The sequence below is a fragment of the Myxine glutinosa genome, chromosome 3, assembly GCF_964187855.1.
Source record: "Myxine glutinosa chromosome 3, kmMyxGlut1.1, whole genome shotgun sequence".
NCBI lineage: Eukaryota > Metazoa > Chordata > Myxini > Myxiniformes > Myxinidae > Myxine > Myxine glutinosa.
This window is the reverse complement of record NC_136263.1, coordinates 101697644-101725393: the sequence shown is the minus strand read 5'-3', so window position 1 is coordinate 101725393 and position 27750 is coordinate 101697644. Positions and strand designations below refer to the sequence as shown.

General features: G+C 41.7%; 1 protein-coding gene across 1 annotated transcript in view; it reads left to right on the top strand.

The window, feature by feature from the left end:
* INPP5A (inositol polyphosphate-5-phosphatase A) overlaps positions 1-27750 on the top strand; it is a gene marked incomplete in the record, with an annotated part of 188074 nt that overhangs the window by 14905 nt on the left and 145419 nt on the right. Inside the window, 1 exon segment of the mRNA XM_078774340.1 lies at positions 9014-9101. Coding sequence (XP_078630466.1) covers positions 9014-9101 — 88 coding nt within the window.

Here is a 27750-nt window from a genome sequence, read left to right as displayed (position 1 = left end):
ATGTGGTCACGGGTCCGGGAATGGGTGAGTAGACGGGCAGCGGAGTTCTGAATGTATTGGAGTTTATTGGTGATTGTTGAGGGTGAACCATAGAGGAGGCTATTGCAGTAGTCCAGATGGGAGGTGATGAAGGCGTGGATGAGGGTTTCTGCAGCCATGGAGGAGAGGAATGGGCGGAGACGGGCGATGTTTTTCAGGTGAAAGAAGGCTGTCTTTGTGATCTGTTTAGTGTATTTGTCGAAGGAGAGGGTGTGGTCAAAGATGATGCCAAGATTCCGGATGTGAGGGGAGGTGGATACTGGGATACCGTCGATGTTGAGGGCAGTTATTGGTAGATTTTATGAGCGTTTTTGGGCCAATGATGATTATTTCAGATTTATCATAGTTAAGTTTGAGGAAGTTAATTTGAAGCCAGGATTTTATTTCAGTGATGCAGTTTGTCAGGATAGAGTGGGTGGCGGTGGAGATGGACTTGGTGGAGATGAAAAGCTGGATGTCATCGGCGAAGCAGTGGAATTGGAGACCATGACGGCGGATTAAGTGACCGAGTGGGGACCTGGTAAAGGATGAAGAGGAGGGGGCCAAGAACTGAACCTTGGGGGACACCTTGGGGGAGGGGAGCAGTGGGGGATTTGCAGTTATTGATGGAGATGAACTGGCGTCTGTCAGAGAGGTATGATTTAATCCAAGAGAGGGCAGTGCCAGTAACGTTAAAGGTGGTTTCAAGTCAGGTGAGGAGGATGGTGTGATCGATGGTGTCAAAGGCGGCGCTGAGGTCGAAGAGGATGAGAATGTTGAGGGTGCCAGCGTCAGAGGAGAGGAGAAGGTCGTTGGTGATTTTGAGGAGAGCAGGTTCAGTACTGTGGTTGGAGCGGAATCCGGATTGGAATGTTTCATACAGGTTATTGGCAGAGAGGTGATGTTTGAGTTGAGCGGCTACAGCGCATTCCAAAACTTTCGACAGAAAGGGTAGGTTGGAGATGGGTCTGAAGTTGTTTAGGGTGTCAGGGTTTAGTCCAGGTTTTTTCAGAATGGGGGTAACAGCAGCAATTTTGAGGGATGGTGGGACGATGCCTGTAGACAGGGAGGAGTTTATTGTTGCAATGATAAGTGGAGAGAGAGCAGGAAGGGAGGCATTGACAAAGCTGGAGGGGATGGGGTCAAGAGTGCAGGTGGCAGTTTTCATTCCTATGAGGAGTTCAGAGAGGTCAGTAGGGGAGATTGGGGAGAATTGAGACAGGGGATGGCAGGATAAGGGGCGGCAGGTGGTTTGAGGGGGAGCGGGTGCGGCGGTGGTCAAGCTGTTGTAGATGTTTTCAACTTTGCGTTGGAAGAATGAAAGGAAGGAGATGCAGTTGTCTACTGTGAATGACTGGGTGGTGGTGTTCAGGGGGCTGAGGAGTTTGTTTATTGTAGAGAAGAGTGCTTTTGGGTTTCCGGAGCCAGAGTGGATAATTTGAGAGTAGTCGGCGGAGCGGGGGCGGGAGAGGGCATCTTTGTCGTGTTGTCGGTGGTCCTTGTAGGCTTGGGAGTGAATTGTGAGACCTGTTTTATTGCGGAGTCTTTCAAGTTGGCGAGCACGAGTTTTCATCAGGCGGAGTTCAGGGGTAAACCAGGGAGCAGAATGGGTGAAAGAAACCGTTTTGGTTTTTATGGGCGTAAGTTGGTCAAGGCAGGAGGAGAGAGTGTGGTTGTTGTAGTCAGTGAGATCAGAAGGGTTGTGGAGGTCAACGAAGGGAGAAGTGGACATTTTTTCAGAGAGGGTGGATGAGAATGAGGTCGGTGAAAGAGCGTTTAGCTTACGGAAGTTGATTGTGCGATAATGCCTTGGTGTTGGGGCGGGGATGTTGATGGTCATAGTGATGGCTAAGTGGTCAGAGAGGGTGAGGTCGGAGCCAGAGAGATGGTGCAAGATTAATCCAGTAGAGCAGACAAGGTCCAAAATGTGACCACGGTTATGGGTAGGAAAGTTGACATGTTGAGTGAGGTTAAAGCAGGTGAGTAAATCAGTGAAGTCAGTGGTTATCGTGGAGTCAGTGGAGTCCATGTGGATATTGAAATCGCCAAGGAGGAGGATTGAGGGGGAGAGGGAACATAGCTGGGTCAGAAAGTAGGAGAAGTCAGACAGGAATGATGGGTGTGGTTTGGGAGGGCGGTAGACAACAGCCTGTGTGTGACCAGAGAGTTTAAAAGCCAGGTGTTCAAATGATGGAGCAGATGAGATAGAGATGAGGCTGGTCCTGATGTCTTGTCAGTGAATAATGGCAATTCCACCACCTTGGCCCTCCGAGCATGGTTTATTGATGTAGGAATATCCATTGGGTGTGGTGAGGTTGAGTGCGAAGTAGTTCAGAGGTTGTTGCCAGGTTTCATGAAGGCCTTGTACGTGGATTGGAGTGCAGTAATCTTCATCCTGATGAAGTAGCACTTGCAAGGAAGGAAGCAGTTCAGGCGTGCCAAGGAAAGACTTTGAACAGCGGAGCGGCTGGCTTTGGATGCCAACTTTGAAATGTGGTTTGGGTCAGAACATCATGGCTGATAGTGAGACCCAGGAGTTTGAATGACTGAACTTCCTCAAGAGGATTGTTGTGAAAGTAGATTATGGGGATGGGATGAGACAGACAGAGAGCCAGCACCAGCCTGAGCCTGTCTGCCTGTCTGTCTGTCTGTGATTTGTCAGAATGGAAAGATCTTTCCAAGTTTATGACAATCTTTTGATTTTGTCAAGGTTGGAAGAAGGGAGATGCTGCACTCTGCCTGTCTGAAGGATGAGGAATGTTAAGGCACAGGGTGGAGTCATCAGTAAATATTTGAAGAGGATTTTCCAGAGAGATCATTGATGAAGATCAGGAATAGGACTGTCATCATTGCCAGCAGTTATAGTGGCAGTTCTTGTTATTTTTTTGTTGTTGTTGAAATAATGAAAGGAAATAGGATAATGTTGAGGAGGTCGAAGCAAAATACCTGGGAAGAATGAAACAAAATGAGGAACAAGGAGACAAATAATTTTCACACTTTTTATCCGTGGATAGGCGGTGTCGGGTTTTGAACGATGCTTTCAGAAAAAAAAGAAAAGAAAAACAAAAACCTTTCAGGTTTCGTGAAACAGCAAAGTTGGACCTCTTTTGAAACTAGCTTCAAATAATGAAGAATTTGTTTTTTACTTTTACTTGTGAATGCTGAAGTACAGTGCTGTAGTTGCGAACCGGGTCGACGTACATGTGCTGGCTAAGTTCATTGCTTGCTACTCACTATGGTGTGACTGGTAAACTATGAGAACAGCATGAACATTTTTTGTGTGATCTGGTACTGTAATCTTTCAGGGTCTAAGAAATCTACGGGGGGTTTGCAAATATATTCACGTGTTTTTAAATTTTTCACTTCTCTGTTTTAGCGTGACGTGTGGAATTTAATGGAATGTGAAAATATACACTTTTAGAGTGCTTAAATATCCAAATTATTTTGAGTTGACAGTCAAACCCGGCATGACTGCACGGAAGGGCAACTCGCCGAGTTTGTGTTTGGCAACTCTGTTCGGGTACAACCCCAATATTATGGAATATTGAGCCGAAATCTGAGAAATGCTTAGACAAAGTTAAATGAAGATATTATGAACACTGCTATGCAGTTTTATTAAGATGTCAAAATCATCAGGCAGATGCCTGGGGAGAAAAGACTTGGTTTGAGTGAGGGAATGAGTGGTGAGAAAATCCATAAGCACAGAAGCATCTTATCCAATGACGTCCCAGACAAATCAATGTCGTGTGAAGATTTGCTTCTCAAAATTTACAATGTTCCGCCTAAAAGAGTGCTGGATGATGCTGTCTGAATACTCAGTGTGCACATATCACTATTCGCCAAAGTTGAAGCTTTCTACGGAAGGAGTTGAAAAGAGAGAAGGAAATGGCATGTGTAAACTGACATAAACAATGCCTCGCCACAATGGTGTGCAATCTACCACTGCCTCATGTTATTTTGAAAGGTGTATACCCAACAGAAAACTCGCCTTTATGAAGACTGTCTATTTCAAAAGAAATATAATGACTGTGAAGTTTATTTTCTCAAACAAATGTTGGGACAGGTCTTCCAATAACAGTTAGTATACCCCTCAACATTTGGTTGAGGAAATTAATTGTCATTGAAAATCCCTTTTGACATTAAGCTATACGAATTCAGCTTATTATCGTCATGGAAGAAAGTTTCTATAACATTGGGACCTACCAATAATGGGTTTCTACCGATAGAGCCACCATTTATAATACAAAGTTTGCTGCTGACTTTCTCTTGATGAACCTTGTTAGAAACAGAATATTTGGAGGACACATATTTTACATCAAGGTAACAGGCAGACGTCCAGCAAAACGTAAATGAAACAAGTTCAGATACATTCAAAGTACACCTCCCCCATGCGAAATAAATATCCTCCAGTGCGTAGCATTGCATTGCCGGGACACTGTAATACTGCCGTGCAGCACATAGAGACAGTATTGGGAGGGAGAGGTGTACAATAATTGCTTGATTAATTGCTTAATTAAAATCAATAAATAATAATTGTAAAATAATTTCTTATTCAATTGGCTAATAGCATATCTCAACCACCAGTGTTTCATCCGAAGCTGTAACTTAAAAAAAAAATTAAATGGAATAATTAAATAATTGATCGATTAATTGATTAATCAATAAATCAAAAATACCCTTTACAGCCAAATCACTTGGTCATTGTGATTGTGGAAATATTGTGGAAATAGACACTTTCAAAATGGTACATGCTGTTTTGATTTGATTGGGGTCGGATTTGAACCGTGTGTGTGTGCGTGCGTGCGGGCGTGCCTGTCTTGGTGTGGGCTTGCCTCGGTGGGTCTGTTTGTGTTTGTAAGTTGTTTTTGCCTGACTATCCCCACGTGTGGGTGGGCCTCAAGAGATGGAATGGAGATCTAGCGGGTCTCAAAGTGTGTGTGTGTGTGTGTGTGTGTGTGTGTGTGTGTGTGTGTGTGTGTGTGTGTGTGTGTGTGTGTGTGTGTGTGTGTGTGTGTGTGTGTGTGTGTGTGTGTGTGTGTGTGTGTGTGTGTGTGTGTGTGTGTGTGTGTGTGTGTGTGTGTGTGTGTGTGTGTGTGTGTGTGTGTGTGTGTGTGTGTGTGTGTGTGTGTGAATTCATTTGGGAAACTCCAACCTTTTTGTATTAATTATTAAAACGATGTTTGGGCTATCACCGCAAAGCACACACATCGTGCACTCACTTTTGACAATTTGCCGTCAGAAAAAGAAAAAATATGTTCAAATCTAAAAAGCACCCACCACTCGATATATATATATATATATATATATATATATATATATATATACACACACACACACAGACTTGGCATTTAATATGGAATTTTTTTTTTTCCTTGACTTAGGTTTACTTTCTTAACTCAGTATATCAACCTGGTAAGTTTCTGTTCCACTTTGGTGATTTATTTGTTAAAAGAACCATGTCACTGATTGTCTGTCGCAGCAAGAAGTCACCAACAGGATTATATCACAGGTGGCGTGGCAAAATGTACGGACAGGTGCATTTGATGATTGGCTTCACAGTCGGGTATACAAGGGTTGTTGCGTTCTGTATTAGTGGAAAACAACTGCTGCACGTCTCCAAAAGTTATTGCCGCTTCCTCTGGAGATGGTCCGTCAACTCGACAATGCTGTTTGTCATGGAGTGGTGGCTTTACGAAATTACGGCATGAAACAGCGTGCTATTGCTCGGCAGTATGGCATCACTCAAGGTCAGGTGTCAAAGATCCTGAAACTAAATGCTCAGAGGGGTGTCCCGACTCCAATACCGAGGCCAGGACGTCCCCGCAGAACCACAAGGAGGGATGATCGCCAGCTGCACTGGTTAGTCCGCAATGGCCGTACCAAGTCAGCTAATCGGCTTAGGGCTGAGTGGCAGCAACTGACAAATGTGCCTGTATCCTGAAGGCTAGTCAACCAACGACTGGTTCAAGCAGGCTATCGTGCCAGGCGTCCCCTGAGAAAGCCACGCCTGACCAGACAACACCGCCAGCGCCGATTGCAGTGGGCCAGAGAGCACCGTCAATGGCAGCCAGGACACTGGAATCACGTGATCTTCAGTGACGAGTCTAGATTTCTGGTCCATCATCAAGATGGCCGCGTCCGAGTGCGCAGACAAGTGCATGAAGCCTACAACAAAGATTGTGTAGTGCCCAGAGTCAAAGCTGGAGGTGGTGGGGTGACCGTTTGGGCTGCTTTTCATGCAGGGGGCAAAACTGACCTGGTTGTTCTGAATGGAAACCTGAACCAGTTCAAGTACAGGGCCATTCTGGAAGAAACATTGCTTCCATTTGCTCGTGCAGCCTTTCGAGGAAACTTTGTCTTCCAAGATGACAATGCACGGCCTCATCGTGCTCGCATGATCCAACACTTTCTTGCTGACCGTGGTGTAGAGCATATGGAGTGGCCTGCCATGTCCCCGGATATGAATCCGATAGAGAACTTTTGGGCAGAATTAACACATCAAATCGACCACTTGGACCAGCAGCCGACCTCTGTGCGTGAATTGCAGCAGGCTATTGTCACTGCATGGCAAGCGATTCCTGTCCAAACCTTGGCAAATCTCGTGAACAGCATGCCTCAACGTGTACGTGCTCTCCTGAATGCTCGTGGGGGTTACACGAAGTACTGAACTGTAATTTTACTGTCCGTAATCCCAGTCGTAATTGAACTTTTGTTTTTGTTAAAAAAAATTTTGGCTAATGTGCAAAATAAAGAGATGCTTCTGGAAAATGTACAGAAGTTTAACACAGTACTGTCCATGAATTGAGTTCGATTTCAGTTTACATCACTTTCAAGGATCAATTTATTTGTTTCGAAATGTCAAATGTGGTTTTTGTTTCTTTTACAGGTCACATTAACAAAATCTAGAATAATTTCAACATAATTCCAATGAACTTTTGGTTCTAAGACATCTTGAAAAGTAAGTTCACCCCCACAAAAAAAAAAAAAATTCCATATTAAATGCCAAGTCTGTGTATGTATGTGTATATATATATATATATGTATGTATATATATATATATATATATATATATATATATATATATGTATATATATATATATATATATATGTATATATATATATATATATGTATATATATGTATATATATATATATATATATATATATGTATATATATATATATATATGTATATATATATGTATATATATATATATATATATATATATATGTATATGTATATATATATATATATATATATATATATATATATATATATATATATATATATATATATATATATATATATATATATATATATATATATATATATATATATATATGTATATGTATATATGTATATGTATATATATATATATATATATATATATATATGTATATGTATATATGTATATGTATATATATATATATATATATATATATATATGTATATGTATATATGTATATGTATATATATATATATATATATATATATATGTATATGTATGTATATGTATATGTATGTATATGTATATATATATATATATATATATATATATATATATATACATATATATATATATATATATATATATATATATATATATATATATATATATATACAGGGTGATTGAAAAGTAACTCCCTATTTTAAAATACTTATAATTTATTTCTTAACTATAATTTTTACAACAAATGGATATAAGAAGAAAGCGTATGGCATGATGTTTTATTTAAAATTCGATATGGGCACCAGAATTCGCCACCAGCTTCTCAAGCCGCCCGGGAACCGCGTCAACTGATTTCACCAGGAACTCTTGTGGGATGGAAGACATAACTTCTCGTATTCGCCCTTCAAGTTCTTCCAAAGTCGTTGGTTTGGTACAGTAGACTTCCTCTTTTACCCAACCCCAACGAAAAAAGTCACATGGTGTTAAGTCAGGGCTCCTGGCTGGCCACTCATACGGACCACGACGACCCATCCATCTCCCAGGGAAGTGGGCATTCAGCCATTCACGAACAACAATAGCAAAATGTGGAGGAGCACCATCTTGCATGAAAATCAAATCTTCAACATTCTCCGAAGCACTGATAATTGGCCAGATTTAGTCTTGCAGCATGGTGAGGTACCTTTTAGCATTCATGGTATCGCGAAGAATGAAGGGACCTACAATCCTTTCCGAAGTCATTCCACACCACACCGTTACCTTGGGCCGACATTGCGTTTTTTCAGAAATAACACGAGGATCTTCTCCTGCCCAGTAATAGCAGTTGTGACGGTTCACAAACCCACCGATGTGAAATACCGCTTCATCAGACCAGAGGATATTTTTAAAGAGATCAGACCAATCTTCATACCACTAGCTGGGCACCCTACTGCAGGGTAAGACGTCCAGCCATGTTTGTAGGGCTTCCGAATTTCAAACAAAAAATAATCTGACAAAAAACCAACACAGACTAAATTCTCATACATTGAGGAATAAACACTAAAAATTTGAGAAAAATATTTTAATCAATAAATAATTTCTAAATATTTTAAAATAGGGAGTTACTTTTCAATCACCCTGTATATATATATGTATCTATATATATATATATATATATATATATAAAAGTTGGGCGCTATTGATGATGCATCCATTGTGTTGGAAAGAGCTGGTGCTAACCAGGTGAATGTGGGGGGAAAAGGGTGGAATTGAATGTTGAGGACGTAGCTTATTGCCTCTAGTTTGCCTTAAATCGGAGTAAAACTTGTGGACCAAAATAATCATCTTGCCAAAAAAGTATGTTTTATAAAAAAGTACGTAAAGCAAAAACTCCCGTATGTAAAAGTCTGTAGCATGCACATGGGCTTTTTTGTGTTTTCAGACGAGTATAATCTCCAAATGAATTTCTCAGCGACATCGTTAGTTGTATAAGATGGTAATTTCACCTGTTTTAGTATGCATCCTTTGGCACTCTCGGTGAATCTGTGACTTGTTGTAAAATATGTCTTCAGAGCGCTTGTTGCTGGGGAGGAGATGCAGGGGTTCACTCGAGCCCGGATTTACATGGATCAGAACTCTGAATCTAAGGAGAACTTCACGGTATGATTACCTTCTTTTTTTCCATCTTCCCACCACCTTCCATCTGTTTGTCAGAAGAGATAAGAGACTGTCTCTACAATATTACCTATGATGCAAAAATACCTGAATTTTAGACCTCCACACCTCTGTCTCCTTTCCTTTTTTATTTGTTATGCCTCCGCCCCTGAAGGTGGTCGGAGGCATTATGTTTTCGGGTTGTCCGTCCGTCTGTACGGGCTAAACCTCGTTTTTCTCATCAACCACATGTCCAATTGAGACAACTTTCAGGGTAGGAGTGACACCCATGCAGAATGTTTTTATGATAATTGTGACGTCGTAGGTCATGTGGTATGGTAGCCATCTTGGGTTAAACACAAATACTTAGTTATTTCTCGGAAACCGCTGAATGGAAAAATTTGAAACTTGGCACATTGTCAAGTATTCCCAATGGGAAACGAAAGCATGGTAATGATATCATAGGTGAAGTGGTATACCAGCCAAAAATGTTTTGATCGAATTCCTTTTCCTAAAAATCTGAAATTGCATGCACATGATCTATGACCCATTTGTATTGAAATCGTGAATTTATGACATTATAGGTTGCATGGTTTGGCAGCCATATTTGACTTGACCTAAAACCTTTAAAAAAACATCTTCTCCCAAACCACCAAATCGATTGACTCAACTTTGTGTGTCGTTGACTAGTCATGGCAATTAAAAGATGATCACAAAAACATCATTGGTCACATGGTGTGGCAGCCATATTGGATTGAAGAAAAATATGAAATATATCTCTGAAACCGCTTACCCTATCATTGCGAAATTTTACAAATATCATCTAACACCACGGTTGCATATAGTTTGAGAATGATGTCGTCGGTCACGTGGTTTGGCAGCCATCTTGGTTAGAAAAACGAACCTTATCCGATCAACACGAAACTTCACAAACATGATCCTCTACCCATACATATGCAGAGTCTACATTTTTAAAGGACATATGTCATGTGACATGGCAGCCATATTATCTTGAAAGCCGACATTAAAAAAAAATCCCTTCTCTGAAAATGCTTCACCGATCGATGTTAAACCTGTCATGGCTGGTGAAAATATGATACTTGAAAACAGCTGAAGGGATTTAAATCAAACTTGTTTATTTTTAGGACAGTGAACGAGGGCATCTACCCGTTGTTGGACTATGCGGAGGCAAATTGGCGACAGTCGCATTGCTCTAGTTTCCTATTCCCCATCACACCTTTCTACCTGAACATCCCTCTAGTATGCTATGATGGGCTTTCAAAATGCTCTCGGAATTAGATGACATTCTAAAAGATGTGGTAACTTTTTATTTTTAAATATCATCATTATCAGTTTTTCAGCATCAAGATGTATGTTGGTAAAATACAAGTTTTCGGATTTTTCCTTGGGTCGTGTCTTGGTTACTTCAGTTATTTCCTCTTCATTGGCGGATCTGTAACTACGCAAGTGGGACTTCCAACGTCGAAACAGATTCCAGTCACTGTTTGCCATATCCATGCTGTACATTGGGTGGTCCAGCTCTCAAAGCAGCAATCGCAAATGGCGTCTGTGCTTGTGCCTTGTGCTGAAGGAGGATAAACACCTTTGGTGAACCTCCCTCGGCATTTGTCTTTGATGCCCTACTGGAATGTTTGTATAAAATGTTTAATATTCCCCTGTTATTGTTGTTTTTCTTGAGGCATTTAGCCAATCAGCAGAATTTCCTTTGCATCTCAGAAAATTGAGCTTGTCTATGTTGCTGTTTCAGGTTCTTTGTGAAATGTATTTTCTGGCAGTGATCATTTCTGCTTCAATATCATGGTGTCACAAATTATGTGAGTGCATTGTTAACGCATATGCTGTATACTTGTGATTCAAGAGGGAACAAATTGGTTATTATTATGTGATTCTGTCATGTTTGGTGAGGCAAGATGTTTATTCCAAACGTTTAGAGTGAATTAATAAGGTTACAAGTTGCAAAATTGTCATTACACTTTTGAGCTGTATGGAGAGATTGCGATAGTTCGTGGGCATTTCAAGTTACTTCTGGATATTGAATCATCTTGCTTTAACTGGTTATCAAATCACTTTCTAACTGCTTCTGGTTATCAAATGATCTAGTAATTACAAGTGTCTTGCAGAGAGGTGCTTTCATGAATGCTCTTGCTCAATGTGTATACATGGTAAAGCAGAGAGAGATTTGCGGCAAAGAACAGCCATTGTCATGAGTTGCTTTGCTGTGTGAAATGCTGTTCCACTGTTGTGTATCGCTTTTGCTTTATCTTTTAAAAACTTGCAAGTTTGTACGACACAACTTGTCTGTTGGACATTGGTCGATCAATCATATAATATTGAGTGTTCTGACACGGATTCAAATTTGGTTTGCCAATTACAGTGGCAAAGCCACTTTTTAGTACCAGTTACCAAACAAACAGCAAATATGGCTGAATCTGCATTTGGTGCTAGTGATTTTCCATGTCATGAAAGTGCCTTTTATATTTCCTCCCAAAAATGAAAATTCCATTTCGTGTTATTGATGGAAAAAGAAGCATTTAGTTAGCTATTTACTTGCATTGGATTTTCCTTTTCTTTGTCAAAACTCAAGTCTTACAGATAATTGAAATACTGTGTTCTAAAATGTCACTTGCTTTGTCATAGTAATCATCCATCTATCCTTTCTGGAAGTGGCTTTGTAGTTTAAGACAAAAATAACTAAAGAAAAAAAATAAAACAAGAAAGAGCAATCGGAGATTGCAGACCCTTGCCAGGATGTGTTTTTAGTGGTTTTTAAGGCTTTTGTGTGAAAACCAATATGGCGGCTGAACCACGTGACCGATGACATAATTTTTTTCTCCACTAATTTATCCTGAGATGACGTTCAAGAAATTTCATTCATCCTCATCGGATGAAGTTTTGTACTTGTCGAATGATGATGTCATAATGGAGTAACCTATGACATCATCAACATACAGACTTGGCATTTAATATGGAATATATTTTTTTTCTTGACTTGGGTTTACTTTCTGAACTCAGGATATCAATCTGGTGAGTTTATTTTACCCTTCGGTGATGTCTTTGTTGAAAGAACCATGTCACTGATTGTCTTTCGCAGCAAGAAGTCAATAACAGGATTATATCACAGGTGGCGTGACAAAATGTAAGGACAGGTACAGTTGACGATTGGCTTCACAGTCGGGTATACAAGGGTTGTTACGTTCTGTATTAGTGGAAAACAACTGCTGCACGTCTACAAAAGTTATTGCCGCTTCCTCTGGAGATGGTCCGTCAACTTGACAATGCTGTTTGTCATGGAGTGGTGGCTTTACGAAATTATAGCATGAAACAGCGTGCTATTGCTCGGCAGTATGGCATCACTCAAGGTCAGGTGTCAAAGATCCTGAAACGAAATGCTCAGAGGGGTGTCCCTACTCCAATACCGAGGCCAGGACGTCCACGCAGAACCACAAGGAGAGATGATCGCCAGCTGCACCGGTTAGTCTGCAATGGCCGTACCAAGTCAGCTAATCGGCTTAGGGCTGAGTGGCCTCAACTGACAAATGTGCCTGTATCCAGAAGGCTAGTCAACCAACGACTGGTTCAAGCAGGCTATCGTGCCAGGCATCCCCTGAGAAAGCCACGCCTGACCAGACAACACAGCCAGCGCCGATTGCAGTGGGCCAGAGAGCACCGTCAATGGCAGCCAGGACACTGGAATCACGTGATCTTCATTGACGAGTCTAGATTTCTGGTCTATCGTCAAGATGGCCGCGTCCGAGTGCGCAGACAAGTGCATGAAGCCTACAACAAAGATTGTATAGTGCCAAGAGTCCAAGCTGGAGGTGGTGGGGTGACCATTTGGGCTGCTTTTCATGCAGGGGGCAAAACTGACCTCGTTGTTCTGAATGGAAACCTGAACCAGTTCAAGTACAGGGTCATTCTGGAAGAAACATTGCTTCCATTTGCTCGTGCAGCCTTTCAAGGAAACTTTGTCTTCCAAGATGACAATGCACGGCCTCATCGTGCTCGCATGATCCAACACTTTCTTTCTGACCGTGGTGTAGATCATATGGAGTGGCCTGCCATGTCCCCGGATATGAATCTGATAGATAACTTGTGGGCAGAATTAACGCGTCAAATCGACAACTTGGACCAGCAGCCGACCTCTGTGCGTGAATTGCAGCAGGCTATTGTCACTGCATGGCAAGCGATTCCTGTGCAAACCTTGGCAAATCTCGTGAACAGCATGCCTCGACGTGTACGTGCTCTCCTGAATGCTCGTGGGGGTTACACGAAGTACTGAACTGTAATTTTACTGTCCGTAATCCCCGTCATCATTTAGCTTTTGTTTTTGTTGAAATTTTTTTTGGCTAATGTGCAAAATAAAGAGATACTTCTGGAAAATGTACAGAAGTTTAACACAGTACTGTCCGTGAATTGAGTTCGCTATCAGTTTACATCACTTTCAAGGATCAATTTATTTGCTTCGAAATGTCAAATGTGTTTTTCGTTTCTTTTAAAGGTCACATTAACAAAATCTAGAATAATTTTAACATAATTCCAATGAACTTTTGGTTCTAAGTCATCTTGAAAAGTAAGTTCACCCACACAAAAAAAATAATTCCATATTAAATGCCAAGTCTGTATTATTCCCCATGGAGAGGTCTTTACAATGAGCCATGTCTCAATTTTTTTCTATCTGTTGGACATGAAGCATGGTGGTCTCCACCCCTCAAATCGTCTGTGGCTCCCCTGGGTGATGTATCGTTTGACCAACATGACACAAACGTGGGGGATAATAAAAGGAAAATAAAATTAAAAATAGGAGGTCTGAAAAATGTGGAGAACCAGATATCTGGGACATAATGAAATTCTGAATGAAATTGATTTTTTACGATGTCATGTGTGCTCATCTACAAAGGACGTACACAGACGTGGCAGTATACACAATGACATACAGTGCCTTCAGAAAGTATTCACACCCCTTGACTTTTTAAACATTTTGTTACAGCTTGAACGTAGAATGGATTAAAACGAGATTTTTTTTGTCACTGATTCATACATAATCTATCTATAATTCCAGCAATCTCTGTGTGTCTGTCTGTGTGTCTGTGTGTCTGTGTGTCTGTGTGTCTGTGTGTTTGTCTGTGACCGCTGTTTCTCGACAACCACGGGTCCGATATACTTGAAACTTGCCAGGTATATTGCTGGGGACCCGAGGATGTGCCTTTTCAAGGTTTGTAATTAATCGGACAAGTACCTACCGAGCTATGTCCAAAAAACGCTTCAACCAATCAGAGAGCAGCGAGCTATCACGTGTGCCGAACCGTTAATGCAATGCAAGCGTTAATGCGTTAATGCAAGGCTTTTCTTTTTTTCCCTCTTCTCTTTCTACTTTTCCTTGCGATTAAATTGCAAACAGCCAAAATACGTTGGCGCTAATTGAATAATTGGCCATTAACACTAAAATAATCGTAACTGCGATATGCCAACTTCCGGACAGTGCAGCCTTCCATGTTGTTGTTGTTTGCAGCAGCTGTTTGCAGCAAGGCAAGGCTTTTCTTTTTTTCCCTCTTCTCTTTCTACTTTTCCTTGCGATTAAATTGCAAAAAGCCAAAATACGTTGGCGATAATTGAATAAATGGGCATTAATAGATAGATAGATAGATATGCGATATGCGAACTTCCGGACAGTGTGCGCGTTACGAGCTGACCGCCATTACGGTACGTAATTCGATTTCTTATGCGCATTATTTCTCCCAATTCAGTCAGAGCGAAGGGCGGAAGCGAAGAGCGTTGTTATTTTTTGTTTACGGGCGTACGGGCGGGGTAGAGCGTACGGGTAGCGTTTTTTTTTTTTTTGGGCAAGGAACGGGCACCCACGTACGGGCAATGCCCTAGTATCCCATAATGTGAGTAAAAAAATAATTTTTTGGAAAAAGGTTTTGAAATTTTTTTTTGGGGGGAAATTTATACAGAATAATTAACAATGAAATATAGCAATATCTAAGTTACATAAGTATTCAACCCCCCCCCCCCCCCCCCCCCCCCCCGAGTCAATACATTGTAGAAGCGCCTTTGCAGCTATTACAGCTTCGAGTCTTCTTGGGTATGTCTATCAGCTTTGCACATCTGAATTTGGGGAGTTTATCCCATTCTTCCTTGCAGATTTGCTCAAGCTCAGTCAAGTTAGATGAGGACCTTCAGTGAAAACAGCAATGTTTAAGTCTTTCCTCAGATTTTCAATGGGATTCAAGTCTGCGCCTTGGCTGTATGCTTGGGGACATTGTCCTGTTGGAACGAAAATATTCGCAGTCTTAGGTCTTTTGCACTCTGAAGCAGGTTCTCTTCAAGGGTTTGCCTGTATTGAGCTCCATTCATTGTTCCCTCTATCCTTTCAAGTCTCCCAGTCCCTGCCACTGAAAAACATCCCCATGGCATGATGCTGCCACCACCATGCTTCATGGTAATTATGGTGTTAGACGGGTGATGAGTTCTGCTCAGTTTCTGCCAGACGTAGTGCTTTGCATTCAGAAAGAGTTCAATATTCTTCTCATTAGACCACAGAACCTTTTGCCTCATCCTCCGAGGCTTTCTCGTGCCTTTTTGCAAACCCCAGACGTGCTGTCTTGTCTTTTTCTCAGGAGTTGCATCCATATGGCCAGTGGCCACTCTCCCTTAAAGCCTATGATTTGTGAAGTGCTGCAAAGGATGTTGTCCTTCTGGCATGTTCTCCCATCTCGGCCAAGGAACTCTGTAGTTCTGTCAGTGGTCATTGGGTTCTTGGTCACGTCCCTGACCATGGTCCTTTTTGCCCGGTTGCTCAGTTTGGTCGGAGGGCCAGCTCTAGGAGTCTGGGTAGTTCCATATTCTTTCAATTTCCTAATGATGGAATTCACTGTGCTCTTGGGAACTTTCAACATTAGAAATTGTTTTATACCCTTCCCCAGATCTATGCCTCCTCACAATTATATCTCGGAGTTTTACGGACAATTCATTGGACTTCATGGTAGAGTTTCTGCTCTGACATGCGCTGTCGACTGTGGAACCTTAAATGGAAAGGTGTTTCTTTCCAAATCATGTCCAATCAATTGAATTGGCCACAGGTGGACTCCAATCAAGTTGTAGATATCTCAAGGATGATCAAAATAAATTGGACGCACCTGAGCTCAAGTTTGAGGGTCAGAGCAAAGGGGTTGAATACGTATTAACTCAAGACATTTCAGCTTTCCATTTTTAATTATTTTGTTAAAATTTCCAAAAATTATATCCACATTGACATTGCGGGGTATTATGTGTAGATCAGTGACAAGAAATCTCAATTGAATCTATTTTAAATTCAGGCTGTAACACAACAAAATGTGAAAAAGTCAAGGGGTGTGAATACTTTCTGAATGCAATGTACACCAGGGGATTGCTAGAACTCCCTGCACATACAATTCTATTTTCTGTTATTGGTGGTTGATGGCAGTCATTAAATATTCTAATAATCAATAAAGCTATGGATAATCGCAATGTATGTGACATATTAAGGTGCATGGATGATGTGGGTATATGGGCGATAATAGTAGTGTTGAGTTAACGATGGTCTTTTTGTTTAGTATGAGCATGTGATGAGACTACTGGAATGCGCTTTACTGAGTTCCATTCTAGTTGTTTTCGGTGTTTCATTCAATGTTGTATTTTTGATAATTGGTTGAGGCAATCTTGTCTGTATTTTGACAATTCTTTTACTGTAAATAAAAGTTTCACCAAAGCTTCATCTGCACACTTTTGACATTTTGCTTTCACATGCAATCGTATGTTTTGAGGAATGATGTGACTAAATTTTCAACAAAGTGGGGCAACTGTCCAGTCTAATTTCATCTTTACTGGGCTCTCCAGAGATTGTTAGAATTAATTTGGTATTTAGTGGCAGTCAATGATGATCAATTTTTCTTCTCAATTACGTTTACGTTTCTTCTCAATCCAAAGCCGCTGCGATTGATATGAGTGGAGCATTGGTACGTCCGCACCCCCGCTGTGCGGCGCCCAGCCCCTCCCCTCCCCAGATCACTGGCGCCCCACCCCAAACTGCTGCCTCCCAGCCCCGTCCCTTTGACCTAATCTTGACTTTTAAGGTGCTATTTAATGCATTTATTTTTTGTCCGTTTCGGATTCAGTTTCCAATTTCAAGTCATGGATTTCGTGAATTCTGTCCGTTTTCCACAATTACAAAAATTCATCGAGTCTTGCACAAGACTAACTTGCACAATCTTGCACAACCCTAACCCTAACCCTAACCCTAACCCTAACCCTAACCTAATGTATTGAACAGATTGAAATGTCATGGAATGATGCCACCCATTGCTGTTGATCATGAGTGCTTCAGTAAGGGTTTGTAGATGGTGAAAAAGCTGCCTTGAGATCTTCCAAATGCTATGGATATTTTGGCAAACTTAATGGAGTGATTGATCCTTCATGATAAATGCCTCAGCTCAGACAGTAGTTTGTCGGTGGGTTACTTCTACAGGCCTTCCTGATCTGGTGTCATCTTTAACAGACTCCTGCCAATGATTGAAGATAGTTGACCTCCCATATGAAGATAGTTGACCTCACACATGGGGCTTGTGCAAGGACACCTCTGCCATATACAGTCATGGCAAAAAATATTGGCACCCTTGCACTTTTTTCAAATAATGCACCATTTCTTCCAGAAAATTGTTGAAATTAAATAATCTTTTGGTATCCATATATGTATTTCTTCGGTTTGCAGTGGAACAAAACAAAAAAAGCTGAAAAAATTACGAAATCTTAGCTTATTCCACACAAATATCCTACAATGGTCTGGACAATATTATTGGCATCTTTTAGAAGTCGTTAGAAATAATTAGATTTCAAGCAGGTGATTCTCCTTTACTTTGGAATTAAACTCACCTGTGGTGAGTTGCAGGTGCCTGCAATATAAAAATCACTCAATCAACCAGCTTGAAGAGAGAAAAGGAGTCATTCTGCTGTTTTGTGTCACTGTGTACTGCAATGAGCATGGAGAAAAGAAAGAAAACCAGAGAATTGTTGGAGGAGGTCAGACAAAAGATTGTAGCCAAGCATGGACAATCTCAAGGCTACAGGTCCATCTACAGAGACCTTGATGTTCCTGTGTCCACCGTACGCAATGTTATCAGGAAGTTTAAGGCCCATCACACTATAGCCAACCTTTCTGGACGTGGCCGCAAGAGAGAACTTTATCGAAGATTGCAGCGAGGGATTGTTTGAATGGTGAAGAAAGCACCTCGATCAACTGCCAAACAGATTCCAGCTGGCATTCAGACACAAGGTACTACAGTTTCAACTTGTTCCATCTGTCACCAACTCCATGAAGGGGGGTTATATGGAGGACCCCACTGCTGTGAGATAGATAGACAAAGAGAGATAGAGATAGATAGTGATATATAAAAAAGCCCAACTGGGGGTTTCCACAACACACCTGAACAAACCAAAATCCTTCTGGGAGCATATCCTATTTACAGATTAGACCAAATTATAGCTTTTAGGTAAAGCACATCTCTGTTTACAGAAAACAAAATGAAGCCTTAAAAGAAAAGAACACCTTCCCTACAGTCAAACATGGAGGAGGTTCAGTGATGTTTTGGGGTTCCTGTGCTGGCACTGGCACTGGGTGCTTTGAATGTGTGCATGGCATCATGAAATCAGGAGATTACCAAGGCATTTTGGAGGACAATGTTCAACCCAGTGTCAGAAAGATGGGTCTCAGTTGAAGGTCATGGGTCTTGCAGCAGGACAATGACCCCAAACACACTTCAAAAAGCACCCAGGAATGGTTCAAGACAAAACGCTGGACTGTTCTGAAGTGGCCAGCAATGAGTCCAGATCTAAATCCCATTGAACACCTGTGGGGAGATCTGAAAACGGCAGTTGGGAGAAGGCACCCTTCAAATCTGGGAGAACTGGAGAAGTTTGTACAAGACGAGTGGGCCAAACTGCCAGTAGAGGTGTAGGAAGCTCATTCATGGCTCTAGGAAGCGCTTGACTGCAGTTATTTTGTCCAAAGGCCGTGCTACCAAATATTAAGTCCAGGGTGTCAATAATTTTGTCAATGCCATTTCTTTTTATTTTCTGATTTAAAAGGATATATTAAGTTCTGAATCAAAAACAAAGGTTCTGTAATATTAACGGGGAAATAAAGAATTGTGGAGACCAAATACGTTTGTCAATTTCAACTTGTTTTTCAAGAAAATTGTGAGTTATTTGAAAAACGTGCAAGGGTGCCAATATTTTTGGCCACCTCTGTACATCCACAGTGATTGTGCATTTCTTCGTAGTTGAATTGATGAAGCTATTGGCATAGAATAATTTAACATACACATTTGAAAATGAAGGAAAAAGCAGGGCTCAGTTACCAATGACTATACCATCTTTTTAAATAATACGCTCAGTAGTTCCTACCGGTTTCACCGGATGGGATGATAGGTTTGCCCTCCTGTCCATCCGTCTGTCCTTCCCACCTGTGGTTTTCATGACTTTTCCCATACCCTTAAACATATTCACCTGAAACCTGGTACATGGCTTCATTATGATAAGTTACAGAAACTGCAACTTATTCTGTAGCTTTGCATACCTAAAACATTTTGTCATACTGTAAATGACTCACATTGTTGAGTGCTTGGAACAAGAACATTCATTGGAACCAGAAGGGGACATGCATTGCAAAGCAATTCTCCCTCTTGTTCTGTTTTTTTTTCTTTTCTTTTTTTCCATGTTTCGTCTATTTTCTCTTCAACTACTTTACCAGGGACCATAAACCCATTTCATCATAAAGGTCTTTGTCCAAGGAGCTCATGTTTTCGTTTTTCCCATTACGAACGACCTTGTATGTTATTATTTAACTTACTTGTCCCTATTTTTACTGAAGAATTGTGAGATTGTCAATTGAACATTGCTTTTTAAAATCTTATTTGCTTTTAACATTATTTTTAACGAACAGAAACATTAACGTTGTTAAGAAAGGGGGGATGGGAGGACAGAGTTGGGGCGAGAGTTAGGGTGAAAGGGAATTTTGGGGTTGGGTGGGGAAGGGATTGAGGGCTTGAAGTCACATTTTACATTACTAGCAACGGTACCCGACCTACGGGCGGGTGGGGCTTCAATTGGGAAGCCGAAATGAAAAGGCAAAATATCAGAAATTGAAGGCAGAATTTTTTTTATTTTAAACTATTCATATAAACATCCGTCAAATCATATCACACGTAAATCATCAAAATCAAAACAGTATCTTTAGAATTTCAATAAAAGCCACATCACTGTTCATATCGGTAAATATTATTCCATTGTGTTTCAAACTTCGTGGTGATCTATAGCATCCATCAGGCCTTGGTACTTGTCTGCACGGATCGTCTTCTGGTTGTTCCTTTCCCACCAAAGTCTTGACGCTTCAGCCTTGGCATACTGATCGCATGCGTACTGCTGAGTAAGTCGTCGACGCCTCATGACCTGATTGAAATTTTGATCTCTGATCTGAAGGCGGAACCTTGTGAACTCACTTGGGGATATAGCGCCTCGGCTTTTTGCATGAGGGATGTCGATCTTCAATCCTTCTTCACCATGTGGGAACATCAGCACATAGTGAAGAGGATCGTAGCTCCGGTGCAGCTCCGTGATGGTTTGAAGTCTACCTTCACGCTTAGAGGATGACGTTCAAATGGTCCACATGCTCACCGGGTATGATGATGGATACCTCGCTTGCCTGCGGGAGGTTGTAACGTCGAGCATGCTCACCTGAAGGCCGCTTTCTTGCATCCAGAACCATGGTGATGTTGTTGTCTGCTTCCATCGACTCAAGGGCAGATTTCAGAGACGATGTAGGGATTGTTCTGACGCAGCCAGTCTTGGAGAGTCTTCAGAATGTCAATATTACCGTTGAGCTGTTCATTAAATCGCAGTCAGTTTTCCAGTTCGTCACTGTCATGGAACCATATTTGAGCGAACGTTGGATGCGATTGATCACTTTCTGGCTGGAGTGGTCCAATGCGATGGTAGACTTTACCTTGAAGCTTCACCATGGGGCTGAATCCTGGCATGAAGTGCTCCTTGATTCCGATCGATGCCATGGCCAAGGCATTGTTGAACTGGTGTATCTTCTCAATAAACTCCTTTCGGTCGAACAGAACTTTGAAATCTTCAGGGTAGGTCTCGAGCAGATTGATTGCAATTTTGCCCTTCTCACAGCAGAATCCAGGTCGTTCGTCATTCCAACAGTGGGCCTTGCAGAAGGGGCACTTACGTCCTCTATCGTAGACTTGGCAGCTTGTGACCTTGCTGCTTTGCTGGATAGTCAGCTTCCTCAAAGTGCTGGACATCAAACACTGCTCCAATCCTCCTCTTTTGCGTTAGAGCCACTTTAAGCTGGACTTTCCTAGTGCTCTGGTGTGCAGCTGTCACGATCTTGTTCAGCAGATCTGTATTCCTCGGACTGCCTCCGAGACTGGTGTGCAGCTGTGTCAGTGTGTCACGTACTTGTTCCTGCCTCCGATAGTTCTCATCTCGGCAAGCCTTCTTTCTTGCAACAGCTTCCTTGGACGTTTTCGTTAATGAGGCTTTCCATTTGGTAGGCATTTTACCGGTTTATCTGAAACAGAACCCGCCTAGAAACACGTACCAGAGAAAACAAATCGTTTTGGCAATGGCCTCTCCAATATTGTACCTGTTTGTGACGTTTGTCACATTGTCTCCAGTACCCGTTTGTGACTATGTTTTCATTGTGACGAAAATATTCGAATTTCACGAATATGTGAATTGTGATTGTTTCATTGTGGTGTTGGTACAAAATCATTCCATTTTTTTTTTCCTAAAGAAAAGTGTACAGTTGATATCACGATTTGAAACACGATGGAATAATATAATAATGAAATAAAATAAAAGGTCTTTAATTTAAAAAAATTAATAAAAGGTTTAAAGGAATAATAAAAGGTCTTCGTCCGAGGTCAGAGTTCGATAGGTGCAGCTGTGCAGTGATCGGTGCAGTCGTTTGTGCAGCACCCGGGAAAACAACATCTTCACAATGAAAACAATGGACGTTATGCGAACGTGAATGTTATGCGGGAGTCCAAATCTGAGAATACTGGAGACCAAAGCTGAAATTGGAAAAACTAAATAGCCTATTTTACTCCTGGAGATCCCAGGATTACCCACACAAAATATCGTTTCCATCGGTTGAGCCGTTTTTGCGGTACCTTCGAACACAGACATTTGGTGAATTATAGTAAGATGCGGAATTTCTGTATTTCCAATTTCTGCTGCATCTCCTTTTCACTTTTACCTGCAAGTTACAAAATATTTTGAATGCTCTTCGTATCTTGTAATTACCTCAGCCATCTGTGATGGATTGAGGATATGTTTTCACCCTTGTTTGTTTGTCTGTCTGTTTGTGCAGAGGATATCAAAAAGTTGTGGATGGATTCGGATGAAATTTGGTGGACAGGTTGGATGTATGACAAGGACGAATTACTTAGATTTTGGTGAATATCCGGATGTGGATACAGATACGAAATGTTTTTTAATTATATTATAATTTACTCCAATGAACCGGGTGAGATCTCTTCCAATTTTTGGATGTCGATGTCCTTCCAGTTTTTTTTTTTTTTTTTTTTTTTTCTTTCAAAAAGTGAGATTGGAAACCATTTGTATGTGGAAATGTGGGGAAGGTGTTAATTTTTGGGTGCTGCATCTCCTTTTCACTTTTGACCCGTTATTAAAAATATGCTGCACCAAGAAGCATTAAATTATATGATTCCCCACCAGGCTGTTGGCAGCGTGTGTGGGCTGTTCAAAGGCAAGACAATTAGTGTGCCGGATGTCAAACTGTGTGGGATGTTTTACGCCCTGCAAGGTGTTGGAACGTCGGATTATCTTCAGAGAAACCATTTGAGATGTGTGATTGTGCTTCTCGGTGCTCCATTTCTTTTTATCCTCACTCCACCATGATAATTTTATAGCCAGACCTATCTCACACTTTGGCCATGTGGAATTCAGGCTGTTCATACATATTTCTGTGGTCGATTTAAGATACAATATTTTGACTGCAGAAAATGTTTTTTTGTTGAGTTGGGCCCTTTCGTCGCCGTAAACGTCTGACCTTTTAAATTATTGACACTCACTATAATAATTTTAATGAGAGCATTCCACATGGATGTCTTTGTGGTGTCTGAAGTATTTTTTTTTTTGTCTGTTTGGCTTTTATCTGCTCACTTGAGAGCTCTGTCAGACTGAAGCTGCACCAAACATCAATATTGATGAAATGTTGAACAACATCTGTCAACGTGACTCATTTGCAGGGAAATGTCGAAAGCATAATAATGATTCCAGCAAAGGTATTTCCCGAGATTGCATTTTAATGACTTTTGTTATACAGGATCTAAGGCCCGTCGTGGAGCTGTCTTTCTCTTTCTCTTTCTTTCTCTCTCTCTCTCTCTCGCTCGCTCGCTCACTCACTCTCACTCACTCACTCACTCACTCACACACATCTCTCACTCACACACATCTCTCACACACACACACACCACACACACACACACACACACACACACACCACACACACACACACACACACACACACACACACACACACACACACACACACACACACACACACACACACACACACACACACACACACACACACACATCTCTCTCTCACACACACACATCTCTCTATCACACACACACACACACACATCTCTCTCTCACACACACACACACACATCTCTCTCTCACACACACACACACACATCTCTCTCACACACACACACATCTCTCACACACACACACACCTCGCACACATGGGCATACAGACACAAGCACGAGACAAACACAGTTACTGAGCTTGGGGGAAGTCCTGTCACTTCCCGGGGCACTCTGGTTACCAGCAATACCACAACCATGGCGCCACCTTTCTCACCGCATGCACTTAGCTTGGCATTTCCCGAAGCAGGAATTTCCTCTTCTCCAAGGATGCCAACCTATGGTTGTTTCTTCGTGATCTATCCTTTTAAATGCTGAATGTCAAGTGAGGAAGTGGCACATACCATATCTTAAATCTTTGGTATTACTAGGCCGGGGTTTGAACGGTCGACCAACCAGACTCGGACCGGACACTTTCACCATTGCACCACAAAGTCGGCTCAAACTAAAGAAGAAGACATCAAGGAAGAAGCGTTGTTTTATTGGACCTGTGTATGCATGGCTGAAGAAAGTATAAATTTTGTGGTATTGTTGAAGCTGTTTTCATAGGTGACGTTCGATGCCACTTGCATTTTTCATCAGAACCGGTTAGTGTGTAAGGCAAAAATTATTTATAAATACATGTTCTTGAGAACCAATCAGTTGAACGTTACAACCAAATTTTGTTTTTATTTGCCTTGTACAATAAGACATGCAAAGCAAATGTCTATATTGGCACTGCTAAATTCATCCTCGCTGCCATTCTCATCTCTTTATTGACCAAGGAATCTTGTGGCAGCTTTATTACTGGTGAATTTGTATATCTTATTTGAAAACCTAAGTGCCTTTTCTTTTGATTCACAGTGTTTCATATGCCAAGCCAGTTTATTGTCGAGCAACAGTAGTACAACACAAGCTTATCTCCCATACACTGCTCTCAACGGAAACCCCTGAGTCACACATTGTGAGACTATTTCAGGGCTGCACACACTGTGAAACGCACTCCTCAACCACTCCCTCCACAACTAGCACCATTAAACAACATTGTACCGTTGGCATACACTTAATGTTATTAAATTGCTTTGTAAATTTAGTCGTGGCCAAAAATATTGGCACCCCTGCAATTTTTTCAAATAATGCTCCATTTCTTCCAGAAGATTGTGAAATTAAAAAAAAAATTGGTATCCACATATGTATTTCTTTGGTGTACAGTGGAACAAAAAAAAAAAAAAAAGCTGGCAAAAATACTAAATCTTAGCTTATTCCACACAGATATCCCACAATGGCCCGGACAATATTATTGGCACCTCTTAGAAGTTGTTAGAAATAATTAGATTTCAAGCAGGTGATTCTCCTTTCCTCTGCAATTGAAATCACCTGTGGTGAGTTGCAGGTGGATGCAATATAGAAATCACTCATTCAACCAGTTGGAAAAGAGAAAAGGAGTCATTCTGCTGTTTTGTGTCACTGTGTGTACCTCAATGAGCATGGAGAAAAGAAAGAAAACCAGAGAATTGTCTGAGGAGGTCAGACAAGATTGTAGCCAAGCATGGACAATCTCAAGGCTACAAGTCCATCTCCAGAAACCTTGATGTTCCTGTGTCCACCGTACGCAATGTTATCAGGAAGTTTAAGGCCCATGGCATTGTAGCCAACCTCCCTGGACGTGGCCGCAAGAGAGAGCTTGATCGAAGATTGTAGTGAAGGATTGTTTGAATGGTGGAGAAAGCACCTCAATCAACTGTCAAACATATTCAAGCTGACCTTCAGACACAAGGTACGACAGATTCAACTCACACCATCCGGCGCCAACTCTATGAAAGGTTGTTCTGTTGAGGAGCCCACTGCTGAGAGAGGGACATAAAGCCTGACAGGAGTTTGCCAAAACACACCTGAACAAGCCAAAATCCTTCTGGGAGAATGCCCTGTGGACAGATGAGACCAAATTAGAGCTTATTAGTAAAGCATATCATCTCGATGTTTACAGAAAACAGGAGGTTCAGTGATGTTTTGGGGTTGCTGTGCTGCCTCTGGCACTGGGTGCCTTGAATGTGTGCATGGCATCATGAAATCAGGAGATTACCAAGGCATTTTGGAGTGCAATGTTCAATGTCTCCCTCCTCTCCTCCGGTATGATAGACCTGAGCCTCGTCCTGGAGGTAGGGTTGCTATCTTTATAAAAAACTCTCTTCTTCACTCGCCCTGCACTGCCCTCTCTCCATCTCACCCCCAGGAATACCTTTGGCTATGGCTTCCCCTTCGCTCCCACCTTTTGTTCATATGTGTGTTGTACCGTCCACCAAACAGTGATGACTCAATCTACATCTCGCTGTCTGATAATATGGACCAACTTCTATCTACCCATCCCAACTCTCTCTTCCTCATATGTGGTGATTTCAACTGTCACCATGCCAGTTGGCTGGGTGTGGGTACCTCTCTCACCAGCCATGGCTCTTCAGCAAAGGACTTCTGTGACTCACTGGGACTGACACAATCTGTCAATTTCCCGACCCGGATCTCAGTCAACGGAGCATCTTTTCTTCTGGACTTGGTTATGACTAACTTCCCTGAAAATGTCTGCTGCTCTTCTTCTGCTCCAATCGGCTCTTCTGATCATGTGCTTGTTAAAGTGGACATCTCTGACCATTCTCAGAGAGCTTCCTCGGTGTCGACGAGTCTGGCATTTCACTCGGGCGAACTGGCACGGTATTCAAGCAGCCATCAATCATCTGGACTGGTCTCCCATCTCTACCGCCTCTGACATCAACTCATCCTGGGAATTCTTCCAAAGTAAATTGCTCTCTCTCTCATGCACAGATTTATCCCATCTCGTCTTCAGTTGTCATACCCTTCCTCCCGTCCATGGTACACAGAATCTTGTGGTGAGGCCATTGCCCAGAAAAAAAACTTGCTTTAGTCTCCTGGTTTTTTAGTCTCTTGGAAAGCAAATCCAACGGAAGGAAATCTCATTTCCTTTCACAAAGCCCGAAACAAGTGTGTGTCCACCCTCAGGAGAGCCAGGAAACTATCTCTCCGTTCTCAGGACCGAACTCTCTTATCTGTCTCCCTCTTCCAAATCCTGGTGGCGTCTGGTCAAATCTGTTTCTGGTGTTTGTTCCCCCTCCATCCCCTCCCTCACCTCAAACGGCTTAACGGCTGACTCCGCACGTGAAAAAGCTGAATGCCTCAACTCTGTGTTTGCCTCTAAATCTTGTGTCCCAAACCCATCCCTCTCTGTACCCACCGTACCCAGTCATACCCAGCTGCTCCTGGACTCTGTGTCCTTTCCTCCTGACAAGGTGGAAAAGTTTCTGTCAACCCTCGACTCTGATTCTGCAACTGGACCTGACGGCATCAGCCCACGGGTCCTAAAATCCTGTTCTTCCGCTCTTTCACTCCCTCTCTCTGTTCTCTTCACCCTCTCTTTTGCGCAGGGTCATCTTCCATCTGCTTGGAAATCTGCCAACATCACCGCTTTGCACAAAAAAGGTGCAAAAACAGATCCCAGCAACTACAGACCAATCAGCCTTCTCCCAATTAGGCCGAAAAAAATATATTGCTGGTCTCTGGTCAGACCAAAGTTCCAGAATTGATGCGCGATGTGGTTTTTTTCCGGTTTTTTTTTTTTTTGAAAAGCCTGGATTGCACATATAAAGGTGTTTTTTGTGTCCTCATGCCTTGCGGTCCTCCTCATCTGCCGTGGCGCCATCCAGAGAGAAATTAAAGACAGCCAATGGGACTGGTAGGCCTTTTTGTAAATAACGAACACAAGCTTGTTGTTTTAAAATGTATTTATTCTGAAAATCATTAAGTTCTTCAAGCATATTATAGAATGCCATTTCGTTCTCGAGATCACCTCGCTGTTCTGTCAAACATTCCAATGCGCCGATCGCGTCTACACTGCGCATGCGCAAGTGGTCTATCAGGCGATTGCTGAAGCATT